Below are 13,605 nucleotides of genomic sequence, written 5' to 3'. Positions count from 1 at the left end.
CTCACAGAAATGTTGGTGTTCAGTGTAACTCTATGTCACTAAAAAAACCATGCTTATATCACTTTATTGATCCTTCTGTTTTAGACATTCTCTACTGCTCTTCTCTGGAAGATTTTGCTTCTTCCTTTCCCTGCCCCACCATTCATGTGTACCTTTCTCATCTCCCCATCTTTCCAGCTTAGTTAAAACATGATTTTGGCTCACCATGTTGTATATTACAATGGCTTTTCCTTTTTTTTTTTTTTTTAATTTTATTTTCCCACTGTACAGCAAGGGGATCAAGTTATCCTTACATGTATACATTACAATTATATTTTTTCCCCGACCCTTTCTTCTGTTGCAACATGAGTATCTAGACAAAGTTCTCAATGCTACTCAGCAGGATCTCCTTGTAAATCTATTCTAAGTTGTGTCTGATAAGCCCAAGCTCCCGATCCCTCCCACTCCCTCCCTCTCCCATCAGGCAGCCACAAGTCTCTTCTCCAAGTCCATGATTTTCTTTTCTGAGGAGATGTTCATTTGTGCTGGATATTAGATTCCACTTATAAGTGATATCATATGGTATTTGTCTTTGTCTTTCTGGCTCATTTCACTCAGGATGAGATTCTCTAGTTCCATCCATGTTGCTGCAAATGGCATTATGTCATTCTTTTTGATGGCTGAGTAGTATTCCATTGTGTATATATACCACATCGTCCGAATCCAATCATCTGTCGATGGACATTTGGGTTGTTTCCATGTCCTGGCTATTGTGAATAGTGCTGCAATGAACATGCGGGTGCACGTGCCTCTTTTAAGTAGAGCTTTGTCCGGATAGATGCCCAAGAGTGGGATTGCGGGGTCATATGGAAGTTCTATGTATAGATTTCTAAGGTATCTCCAAACTGTTCTCCATAGTGGCTGTACCAGTTTACATTCCCACCAGCAGTGCAGGAGGGTTCCCTTTTCTCCACAGCCCTTCCAGCACTTGTTATTTGTGGATTTATTAATGATGGCCATTCTGACTGGTGTGAGGTGGTATCTCATGGTAGTTTTGATTTGCATTTCTCTTATAATCAGCGATGTTGAGCATTTTTTCATGTGTTTGTTGGCCATCTGTATATCTTCCTTGGAGAAATGTCTATTCAGGTCTTTTGCCCATTTTTCCATTGATTGATTGGCTTTTTTGCTGTTGGGTTGTATAAGTTGCTTATATATTCTAGAGATTAAGCCCTTGTCGGTTGCATCATTTGAAACTATTTTCTCCCATTCTGAAAGTTGTCTTTTTGTTTTCTTTTTGGTTTCCTTTGCTGTGCAAAAGCTTTTCAGTTTGATTAGGTCCCATGGCTTTTCCTTTTTCTCACCAACTTTTCATTTTTCCCATAATTAATAGTCATCTTGGTTTTTTTTTTTGTTTTGTTTTGTTTTTTGTCTTTTTTCTATTTCTTGGGCTGCTCCCGAGGCATATGGAGGTTCCCAGGCTAGGGGTCAAATTGGAGCTGTAGCCACCGGCCTACGCCAGAGCCACAGCAACGAGGGATCCGAGCCACATCTGCAACCTACACCACAGCTCATTAACCCACTGAGCAAGGGCAGGGACCGAACCCGCAACCTCATGGTTCCTAGCTGGATTCCTTAACCACTGCGCCACGACGGGAATTCCATCTTGTTTTTTTCTTAATCATTAATTCAATCCCCAGTGATACTCGAGACACCTCGGGTGGTCCTTGGTTATATCTTACCTTAGAAGCTGCTCTCAGGCCCTGTGTACTTTAGTCTGAACCAGCCATACTCATCTTGAAATGGGTTGTCATCCTGGGATCTTACCCCATCAGTAGTTTCCTGAGAAAGGGTGCAAGGACCAGAAGGTAGTTCATTGAGAACTTGCCTATCCAAAAAATGTTCTTCATCTGTCATCACCCTTCAACATATAAAGTCTCCATATAAAATAATGGGTTAGAAAGCATTTTTTTCCCTCAGAATTTTGAAATCCTAGTTTCCAGTGTTATTCTTTTTAGCTTGCTGTTGAGAATTCCCAAGCATTCTCATACCTGGTCCTTTACATAAGACCTGTCTATTCTAGAAGTTGTACCTGTGTTCTGAAGTAACATGATGATATTTTTGGAGACGTTCATCCAGTGCGTTGGGCAATTGATAGGCTCTTTAAACTCAGAAAATCATGACCTTCACTTGTGAAAAAGGTTCTTGAATTGCTTGGTTTTTTGTTGTTGTTGTTGTTGTTGTTGTTGTTTTCTTTTTCTTTTTAGGGCCGCACCAGTGGCATATGGAGGTTCCTAGACAAGGGGCTGAATTGGAGCTATAGCCGCTGGCCTACACCACAGCCACAGCAACCTGGGATCCAAGCCACGACTGCAACCTACACCACAGCTCATGGCAACGCCGGATCCTTAACCCAATGAGGGAGGCCAGGGATCAAACCTGCATCTTCCTGGATACAAGTTGGGTTTGTTACCACTGAGCCATCATGGGAACTCCCTTAAATTGTTTTATTGAAAGTATTTCCTTTTTTGTTTGTCCCTTTCTTTTTACAACTGCTAGTAATCAGATAGTAGACCTCCTTTTATTTATTTACTTATTTATTTTTTGACAGTGCCCAATGGCATGTTGTAATTCCCAAGCCAGAGATCAAACCTGCACCATAGCAGTGACTCAAGCTGTTGCAATGACAACACCAGATCCTTAACCCACTGTGTCACAAGAGAACTCCTAGACCTCCTTTTAAATTTTATCTTTTTTGGGGGGGGGGGCTTGCTATTTTCTGAATAGTTTTCCTCAACTTTCGCCATCCCTGTTAGCATAGTAAATTTAAGGGAAAAAAATATTACTCTGAACTCAGAACGTTCCATCTTTTTTAGTCTTCTATCCAAGTTTTCTTCTTCCTGTATCATCCCAGTTTCTTCCGTGTTTTCTTCTGTTTGTTTGGGTCCGTCTTTTCTCTTAGAAGTTTTCCTCAGATGTCAGGTGATATTTGATTGCTGCCAAGAATTCCAAGTAGGAGATAAAATGCTTGAAGTGTGTGGGCAGGAAATGTGAGCCCTACTGTAAGGTGAGCCTCCTGAGCTGTTGAGTATGGGAGTCCCTGATGTCAGTCTCCTTAAGTCTTTCCTCTTGGGAAAGACTCCAGACTTTTCCCATCTCCTGTGGAGGGAAAGGGGTGAAGAGGGCTATGTGTCTACAACTTCAGTAACTCTAGTTCCCTGCGGAATCTGTCTCATTCTAGCATCTCTTTCATCCCACCCCCAGAGGTACCTGCTATTGCCAATCAGGAACCTACAAGGTATTCTCTCACATAAATCGGTTTTGTTTTGGTTTTGGCTGCACCTGTAGCACTTGGAAGTTCCTAGGCCAGGGAACAAACCCAGGCCAGAACAGCCACCTGAGCCTACAGTGAAAACACTGTATTCTTAATTTGCTGAACCACAAGGGAACTTGCTATCGTGTAAACCTCGGTGGTTCCTGTCCCTGGATGGCCATCTTTTTTTTTTTTATTGCCTGTCTTTTTAGGGCCCCACCTGTGGCATATGGAAGTTCGCAGGCTTAGGGTCAAATCAGAGCTATAGCTGTGGGCCTCTGCCACGACAACAGCAATGCCAGATCTGAGCTGCCTCTATAACCTGCCCCACAACTTATGGCAACACCTTAACCCAGGAAAACTGAATCTTAAGATGGCCGTCCAGGAGTTCCCTAGTTGGGTTTTTAACCCACTGAGACAAAGTGGGAACTCTTGAATGGTATACTTTAATCAAACTTTTAAGAAGACCCCCAAGTGCCTTTATCTGGGTTCAAGTCTCCAACTCCCATCCTTAACCTCACAGCTCTGGGTTTAAGACCCTCTCTCCTCCTTCCTCCCCAGTTCTGGTGCCCAGAGGTGTTCCTTTCATGCTGAGCTAAGAGATGGGAAACAATGCAAACTCCTGGATGGCCGTCTTAAGATTCAGTTTTCCTGGGAGTTCCTGTCATGGCTCAGTGGTAACGAACCTGACTAGTATCCATGAGGACACGGGTTTGATCCCTGGCCTTGCTCAGTGGATTAAGGATCCAGCGCTGCTGTGAACTGTGGTGTAGGTTGCAGTTGTGGCTGGGATCCTGCATTGGGGCTGTGGTCAGGCTGGCAGCTGTGGTTCTGATTTGACTCGTAGCCTGGCAACCTCCATATGCTGCAAGTGCGGCCCTAAAAAGAAGAAAAAAAAAAAAAAAGGAAAGAAAGAGAAAAGTCAGTTTTAAATTTCTATGTAGATGACCACTATAACTTCCTGCTGGATAGCTGTATTTGTTTGTCCTTCCTGCAACGTAAAGCATACTCAGGCAAAAACAAACAAGACTCTGAAAACAGCATCAGTGAAAAGGAACACTCATCTTTGTCTCAAACCGGCTGGCTGCCATGCTCACTAATGTTTCTTTTTTTGGCCTTACTGCTGCTGAAAATCTTTAGTTATCAAACTCTGATCTCCAGTGTTAGAGCAGGGTTAGATCAAGGTTACCTGCCTTTTACTGTCCGCTCTTTCTTCTTCAGTTTCCTTGGCCATATCCCTCAACACCTCTCCCATGAACTGCAGCCACTGTCTCCTATCAGCTCCTCTTACAAACTCTAGCCTGGCCCCTGCTTGCTCAATTATTCTCCTCAGATCACAGCCCCCCAAAGGCTACTCGCCTCTGTGACTGTCATGACCATCAGTGATCCTGTTTGCTGGCCAACAAAGGTCCAAGTCCTCAGCCTTCTCTCCCACCCTCAGGTATGAATGTTTCCCAGAGAACACCTGGCCTTGGTTATTGTGTGTTCTTCTGCTTCCAGTGTGTTCCCCTATCTTCACTACCTAACAAGCCTCCTTTGCTTGTAAAATACCACCTTGATGAAAAAGCATTTCTGTGTCTTCTCGGCCTGAAATCATCCTTCACTTTATCAGGGAAACTCCTGCTTACCTCTTCCTCCCTGACTATAAACAGGTAACTTTACTGGATAAATAGAATAATTCCCTACACACACCCATCCCTTAGCTCAGCATGAAAGGAACACCTCTGGGCACCAGAACTGGGGAGGAAGGAGGAGAGAGGGTCTTAAACCCAGAGCTGTGAGGTTAAGGATGGGAGTTGGAGACTTGAACCCAGATAAAGGCACTTGGGGGTCTTCTTAAAAGTTTGATTAAAGTATACCATTCAAGAGTTCCCACTGTGTCTCAGTGGGTTACAAACCCAACTAGTATCGCCGGCCTCACTCAGTGAGTTAAGGAACCAGTGTTGCCAAGAGATGTGGTGTAGGTCACAGATGTAGCTCAGATCCCACGTTGCTGTGGCTGTGGTGTAGGCCGGCGGCTGCAGCTCCAACTCAACCCCTAGCCTGGGAACGTCCATACACCTCGGATGTGGCCCTAAAAAGCAAAAAAAAAAAAAAAAAAGGTATACCACTCAAAAAGGGCCATATGTTATAAGTGTACAAGACCACACATTTTCATCTAATGAACACATCCTGTACCCAGCTTCTAGAATGCCCACCCCATGCCCAGAAAGGAAGGTGAACCAAGGGCTAGATCCCCTCCCTGCAGGAAGTGGGGCCTTGGGGGGCTGGCCTTTGTGAGAAATCTCCAGCCATGGGGCCCAGAGAAAGACAAGGAAGTCTGCCATCTGGACAGGGAATGAGAACTTGCTGGAAAAAGGCAACTGCCTTGGTTTGTTTGTACCTGCAAGGAGCAGGACTACTAAGCTGAGAAAGGAATACAAACCCCATGTAAGACAATCAGGACCCTGGAATCCTGGCACAAGCAGACCGGAAAGGCTCTGCAGAGACCCTCCCACCACCCTGGGGGCAGGACCCCTCTGGGAAAAAACACTTTCCCAGTATGACCTCACATAGAAAAAAATTAGAACCCTTAGGAGAAAGTGAACACATTTAGTCATGTGATATGTGTTCTAATACTGGCGCAAGAGCTCCACTTTTCTCTCCACCTCAGGCAAAGTGAACCTTTTGAACCCTAAGTATGGATCACTCCTTTAGAGGCTGATCGCTTGATAAGATGAAGTCTTTCATCGCCTACAAAGTCTTACATCAATCTGCCGAAACTCCTTCCCACTCCACCCTGCACACTCTGATCAAGAAAAACAGTTTTTTATTTTCACTGCTCATCCAGGCCTGTTCTAGGGTGAACTGTTCCCTCCACCCCCCAAAACTCTATATTGACATCCTTACTGCTGGGACTTGAAAATGGGACCTTAGTGAACAATAGATTCTTTGCACATGTAACCATGTTTAGATGAGGTCAAGAGGGGGGACTTCATCATCCAATGTAACTGGGGTCCTTCTCGAAGGGAAGATACTGTTATATGAAAGGGGGGCCAAGTAGACGGTCATGTGATCACAGAGGCAGCGATTAGAGAGATGCAGCTGCCAGGCAAGGAAGGCCAAAGCTAGGAAGAGATGGGGAAGGATTCTCCCCCACAGATTTCAGAGGGAGCACCACCCTGTTTTCACCTTGACTTGGCTCTCTAGCTTCCGAACTGGAGGACAATACATTTCTGTTCTTTTTTTTTTTTTTTTGGTCTTTTTGCCTTTTCTAGGGCCGATCCCGCAGCATATGGAGGTTCTCAGGCTAGGGGTCTAATTGGAGTTGTAGCCACCGGCCTAAGCCAGAGCCACAGCAACATGGGATCCGAGCCGCGTCTGCGACCTATACCACAGCTCATGGCAACGCCGGATCCTTAACCCACTGAGCAAGGGCAGGGATCGAACCCAAAACCTCATGGTTCCCAGTTGGATTCGTTAACCACTGAGCCATGACTGGAACTCCTACATTTCTGTTCTTTTAAGCCACCTGCTCTGTGGTCTTTCAACACAGCAGCCCTGGGAAATGAATAACAAGCCTCCAAGGTGTGGCAGCACTTGCTTCTCCCTCTGCATGCAAAGCTCTTCCACAGAGAGCCTCTCTCACAGCCCACCACCTGCTCACCCGCCACCTTGGCAGAGAGGCCGTGTCCCACTCACCACAGACACTCACAGTTCCTGCTTCTCTCCGTTCCTTTGCCTCTTTTATTTTTCTGCATGGCTCCGAGTCATACCTGACATGTTATGTATGTGATCTCTCTTTTGTTTATTGTCTGCCTTGCCTTCTAGAATGTAAGTTCCATGAAAGCTTAGATAGTCTCCAATTCACTGCTGTAATGCCCAGCACCCACCACGTGCTCACCATAGGTAGGCTCTTCATACACATTTTTCTTTGGTCTTATATCATTATTATTTTAATTTTGTGGATCTTTTAAGTACGTATAAAAAGGATTAACATTTTCTCTGGACACTTTTTGAAATCAAACACATTAATATATCCACCACTGCCCAGTTTTTACAATCATAAGTCCATGTATAACATTGTTGTGATGTCAACCATGTATCAATATAATTGCAATAAAAAGGACAGCCCTTCCCAAACCCCTATTTCTTTCTTCCTTTCTTCCTTCCTCCCATTCCCCCCTTCCCCTTCTCTCCTTCACTTTTCTTTTCTAGGGCCGAATACACAGCACATGCAAGTTCCCAGGCTGGGGGTCAAATTGGAGCTGCAGCTGCTGGCCTACACCACAGCCACAGCAGCGCCAGATCCGAGCTGCACCTGTGACTTATGCCACAGAGTATGGCAACGTTGGATCCTTAACCCACTGAGCGAGGCCAGGGATCAAACCCGCATCCTCGCAGATACTATGTCCAGTTCTTAACCTGCTGAGCCACGATGGGAACTCTGCAAAGCCCTATTTCTTTTCAACAATTATCTCCAGGCATAGTTGTTTCATAAATGAATGAAGTACTGGAGAGCATGCCTTGCGTTTTACTTTTTTATCCTTCACATTGCCTGATACAATGCTTTACTCATGCTAGACTCAGCAAATATGTTCAGATGAATAAGTGCATGATTGAAGCTGGACTTGAGGTTCTGCGTGGTTAAGAGGGGCAGTCAACATGCACATTGCATTGTCTGGATTTGGTGCCCTCTTGGCTGTAAAACAATTACAGTGAACATTGATCAGATTTCCCTGAGTAATCAGAGCTCACTGTTGTCTGCCACAGGCAGCCACTGCTGCTCTTTCACTGAACACTCCCATCCCCCTTGCCCTGTTGTTTTTCTGATTAAGGAGACAGAATTGAGGAATTTAAATTTAGTTTGCGTAGCTCAGAGGTGCCAATCATGGCAAATAATGAATTAGAGGATCTTTCCCTCTCCCTCTTTCCTGAAGCATTGAGCTGAAACCAACAAATTCATTTTCTTGAGAACCAAAGGCCGAACTCCGAGTGCTGTGTGTGACAAGAGTGCTTTCTTCACTAATTAAGCCACCCGGGGTCAGACAAACCCTCGCCTGTGTGGTGCGGGTACCACTTATCTGAACTGGCCTAGAGACTGTGCCTTCAGATTAAGGGAAGTGGTGATAGTTTTGATACAAATATTTAAGCCAGAAAAAAACACATTTATATACACACTTATGTGTATGTGTATATATATATATATATACACCATCATATATGTATATATATATAAATAAATTAAAATGTTAAATTTAAATTAAATTTCATAATTTAAATTTTTATAAATTTCTTTAGCCTTGAAGGGCTTTCTGGATTTCTTATTAAACCCATATTTAGAACTCACAATTTCTGGTTTAAGGACTATGTTTTCTGATCAGTTCTTCTTTTTTCTTTTTTTTTGCTTTTTAGGGACACACATGTGACATATGGAAGTTTCCAGGCTAGGCATCTCCAAAGGGTTTTGAAAAGGGCTCCTATAAATCACATTATAGCTGCTTCCACTTCAAAAGAACATAAAATGTACTCATTGAAAAGCTGTTATATATGATGTTTGTAAGAAATAAGTCTTAGATTAGAAATAACAAATGTCATGAAACTCTCTTTGGGGAAAAAGCATAAAGTTCTGTTTACATTTGTAACCTGAGTCTTCATATGTACATCAAGAGTGTAGTTTTGAATGAGTTTTTAAAAAGTCAGTAAAAATAAAAATACAGGTGTGAGGAAAATGTATGGCATGGTGCTAATTCATTTTTTAATTTTATTATATTGATATACTTAATAAAGCATGTTTTGCTAGTTCCCTTCTTTCTTTCTGGCCAGCTACAAATTTAACCTGTTTCAGTGCTGATTATGTGGGCTTTGCACCTTTCTGCCTTGTCACTAATCATCAGCATTTCCCTGGGAGGGGCCAGAAGACTCCTGTTATCTCCACTTAGCAGGAGGGGCATAGCACCCGGGATGGAGAGATAACATTTCCAGAGGCTCCCAGAGGTAGCTGAGGAGAGCCCACATAGCTCAACCATTACAAACTCTTGGCCTTTTCTAGTTCTCTTGCCTTGTCCACTTTTTCCAGCAGAACATTTCAAAATGTAGAGTCTGTTTGTGTAGTTTATTTAAAAGCAGTGGGTTTCAGGAGTTCTCATTGTGGCTCAGTGGGTAAAAATCCAACTAGTACCCATGAGGTTGCGGGTTCAGGTTCGATCCCTGGCCTCACTCAATGGGTTAAGGATTACGTTGCCACAAACTACTGTGTAGGTCACAGATGCAGCTTGGATCTGGCATTGTTGTGGCTATGGCATGGGCCAGCAGCTGCAGCTCTGATTCAACCCCTAGCCTGGGAACTTCCATATGCCACAGGTGTGGCCCTAAAAAGAAAAAAAAAGCAATGGGTTTAGGCTTTAGGTAGAGGAATATATTATCTATGAAGATCACCTCTCTTTTTTATTTATTTTTTGGCCATGCCCATGGCATGAGGAAATTCCCTGAACCAGGACTCGAACCCATGCCACAGCTCTAGGCTACCAGAGAACTCCTGAAGATCACCTCCTTAAAGGGCAAATTAAACTAATATAATTTTCATTCTGAGTTGATTTGAAGATCATGTAGATAATATGAAAGGTAATTCATTTAATTTGACATATTTACACTGAGCTTATAACCAAGGAGGACTAACTTTAATAATAAATAAACTAATTTAATCAAGAGAATACAGAAAACTTTTCCAACCCAATCTAGACTCCATCTTCCTGGAATGTTCCACATGGCATGCCCCCTACTTCCTCAGGTCTTTCACAAATGGCAGTGAGGACTTCTCTGACCTCTTTATTTCAAATTGCATTAGCCTCCTCTCTCTCATCTCTGTTACATCGCTTCTTTCTTTCTAACGCTCATCATCACCCTAAATAGTACATATTGTGATTATTTTCTGACTCTCCCCTAATCCCCATGTAAGCCCCTCCTCTGTTCTATTCATTGCTGTTTTCCAAGTGCACATGATAGATGCTCAATGCTTGTTCAGTGAATGAAAGAATGATGCCTGACACCTTTCTGTTCCAAAGGTTGGTCTTGTACTCTGAGACGCACTGAATTTATGGGTCAGGTGGGCGGGATGTAGGGGTGCAGGTGTAGGGATGTAGGAAAGGCTAAAAATGAAGGGGGTGGGGGCTGTCCCGTGGGCGGTTTGGGGTCAGGTGACTACCTTGTCAAGGTGCGCAGACATCATACTGATAAACTTCACCACACTAGCCTTCCAAGAAGTTGATTTGCTGGGCTGGCCTTCACTTTTCTTAACACGATCACGTTAGCTGTATAATGTTGGCTTTCTGGTCACAGCTGTCAAAATCTGCTGCAGAAAAATTGGATAATTATTCGTGAGTGTCTTATATGAAAGAATTCCTTTTCTCATTCTGAAAACAAAGCAAAAGAGTCAGCACAGTTGTTCTGTACCTAGGCAACGAAAGTGGAGAATTGAGGCAAAAGCATTCTCATTCTATGCGATAGTAACGGTAATGTCAAGAAAGTTCTTTGCTGAGTTGTGGTTGCAGTTCCTGCCTTGGTCAGGTGGCTATGTGCAACCAGGGAGACACAGAGTGAAGCTGGGCGCCAACGCAAGTATTTTTGGTGGAAGAGATGGAAAGGGCGGATAGTACAGTCCTGAGCCGTTTCTTACCCTGAAGACTGCCTTACGGCAGGGCAGGCCCCGGTGAGGGGCGTGCCTCCTCCTGGCCCCGCCCTCGATCCCCGCCCCGGTTCGGCAGCGAATGAGCGGGCGCGCAGCCTGGGCGCAGGGAGTGGCGGCGCATGATAAGGCAGCGTGGGTGGCTGGTGCTGCGCTCTGCGACTGGTCGTTGTCGGAGCCCGTGCCTGGCTGTGCTGCTGCGGGAGGAACCCAGGCCCCGGGCCGAGGCTGCCCCGGGAATGCTTTCAGTCGGCACAAACATGGCTGCGGCCCTGCGATCTGGGGGCGTCCTGCTCCGCGATCTGCGTAAGTGGGGTTGTCGCGGCCGCCGCCTAGGCTGGGGACCCGGTGACGGCGGGGACAGCAGGCAGCTAGCTGCAGGCCCCCGGGCCTGGGAACTTCCAGGAACGACGGCGGCTGCACAGGAAGCTGGGTTGTGGGGCAAGGGGCGGAGAAGGGATCCGGAAAGGGACCCTCCCGTGGGGCTTACTTGACGGCCCTCGGAGGCCGTGGGGAGGGGTCCTGGAGTCCTATTGGTCAGCTGGGTGGCCATGAGGAGTGGCTGAATTTCTCAGAGCCTTAGTTCTTTTCTGTAAAATAAGAATAATGATAGTCACAGAGTTGTGAGGATTACGGGAGGCAGAGTGCGTTAAGGGCCAGGCACAGAAATGGTAACGATGGCAACGTCACCATCATCATCACCGTAGACATCTACCCTGAGGTTCCCTCCCTGGTGGTGGAAGTCACACTGGGTCCACTGCTCCTCTCCCTAGCCCCTGGCGTCACGCAGTGCTCACTTTTGCAGCAGGACCCACTGCGGGGCAGCTGGGCTTAGTGTTTTATACAGGTATTTGGAGAAAAAGCCCCAGTGACAATCCTGCACATATCTGATACAGACGTGAACGTACTTTGCTGACAGAACTCTAGTTCAGACACTCCTGGCTGGGATACTAGCCCTGCAGCACTTCAGCAAGGGATTCAGTGTAGCTTGAACTTTGTTAAACGTAAAAGGAGAAGGTAATACCTCATAAGCTTGCCATGGAGATTAGCTGAATACAGATAACGCCTATAGCACCGTGACAGGCACACAGTAGATATATAGATACCCTCAAAGTGTTCAGTTATTGTTATGTAAAAGGCTGCCACCTGCTAAGATGCTAAATTAGTACCTTTGAATGGTTACTGGACACAGATCTGACTTATTTTTATAAACTCCCTAAATCATCCATTTGGCACCTTCTGAGAAGGCATCCATTCTAAACCTCCATATCTTATTACAGGTGCCTTTGTTAGGAAAATAATAAGGTCCTAGTGTACAATGAGGATCCAGTTGCTAAGGGTAGTGGGAGACAAAAGACATTGTCTTTTAAGAAGAGGAAGCACAGTGCCAGTAATGGAGCTGAAAGAGGTATCCAATTAGTCTTTTCTTTCATCCATCCTTCCTGTAGCAAAGTCTGGACAGGCTTTAGAGTTGAGGTTGTAGAACAATACGAGAAACTTTAAAGGATTTGTTGTCCGGGTTATAAGTAACTAAGCGAAAGGATTAGTTAACCATAGTGGAAGTAGATTTAGAGTTCAACTGAATTATGGACTCTGATTTTAAGATGTAGTTATAGTACTGAAATTATCTTGTTTTATATGAAGGAATTAACTTCTAATTAATTTCTAGACTGTGGAGTTCCTGTCGTGGCGCAGTGGTTAACGAATCCGACTAGGAACCATGAGGTTGTGGGTTCGGTCCCTGCCCTTGCTCAGTGGGTTAACAGTCCGGCGTTGCCGTGAGCTGTGGTGTAGGTTGAAGACGCGGCTCGGATCCCGCGTTGCTGTGGCTCTGGCGTAGGCCGTGGCTACAGCTCTGATTCGACCCCTAGCCTGGGAACCTCCATATGCCGTGAGAGCGGCCCAAGAAATGGCAAAAAGACAAATAAATAAATAAATAAATAAATAAATAAATAAATAATTTCTAGAAAAAATTGAGTAGTATTTCTTGAATTCTTGCAGTAGAAAAGCAAAATTTTGCACTCACTTTGTATTTTTGCATATTAGAAAATTATAAGAAGCTCCCCAGTATAAATGTATATAGTCCTTATTTTTGAGTATTCTTACTTCTTGCTTAACCACATACATTGTGCCATTGTACTTTTAGAAAGTTGGTAGAGTAATCAATTTTTGTTTCTTTGTGCCTTTTTCTTTCCAAATTTTCTACATTAGGCACATATGTCTTTTGTAATTAGAAAAAATAAATCTAGAATAATAAAAAAGAAAATCAGTGTTTAAATTAATGACAGAATATTTTGGCTCCATAACAGCAAAATAACAATTCTTTTCTTAAAGCCTCCTCTCCCCAAGTGTTTATTAATAGTTATAATATAGGATCTTATTTCTGTTCATTTTCTTATTTCATTTTTTTGCTTTTTAGAGCCGCATTCACAGCACATGGAAGTTCCCAGGCTAGGGTCGAATCAGAGCTATAGCTGCCAGCCTACGCCACAGCCATAGCAACGAGGGATCTGAGCTGTGTCTGCGACCTACACCACAGGTCATGGCAACGCCAGATCCTTAACCCACTGAGTGAGGCCAGGAATCGAACCTGAAACCTCATGGATCCTAGTCAGATTTGGTAACCACTGAGCCACAAAAGGAACTCCTA

General features: G+C 44.4%; 1 protein-coding gene and 1 long non-coding RNA gene across 3 annotated transcripts in view; one reads left to right on the top strand and one right to left on the bottom strand.

The window, feature by feature from the left end:
- Window positions 2,482–10,940, bottom strand: LOC110260892. Its single transcript, XR_002344451.1, has 3 exons — window positions 10,724–10,940; window positions 10,476–10,622; window positions 2,482–3,138 (listed from the first exon to the last, which is right to left on the bottom strand). It is a non-coding gene; the product is annotated as an uncharacterized LOC110260892 (long non-coding RNA).
- FECH (ferrochelatase) overlaps window positions 11,023–13,605 on the top strand; it is a 36,780-nt gene continuing 34,197 nt past the window's right edge. Inside the window, exon 1 of one of the 2 annotated variants that reach the window (XM_021065988.1) lies at window positions 11,023–11,261. In XM_021065988.1, coding sequence (XP_020921647.1) covers window positions 11,038–11,261 — 224 coding nt within the window. In that variant the 5' untranslated portion in view covers window positions 11,023–11,037. 2 annotated transcript variants of the gene reach the window in all.

This window comes from Sus scrofa, chromosome 1, assembly GCF_000003025.6.
Source record: "Sus scrofa isolate TJ Tabasco breed Duroc chromosome 1, Sscrofa11.1, whole genome shotgun sequence".
In the NCBI taxonomy this organism is placed as follows: Eukaryota; Metazoa; Chordata; class Mammalia; order Artiodactyla; family Suidae; genus Sus; species Sus scrofa.
This window is presented reverse-complemented; position numbering and strand designations above follow the sequence as displayed.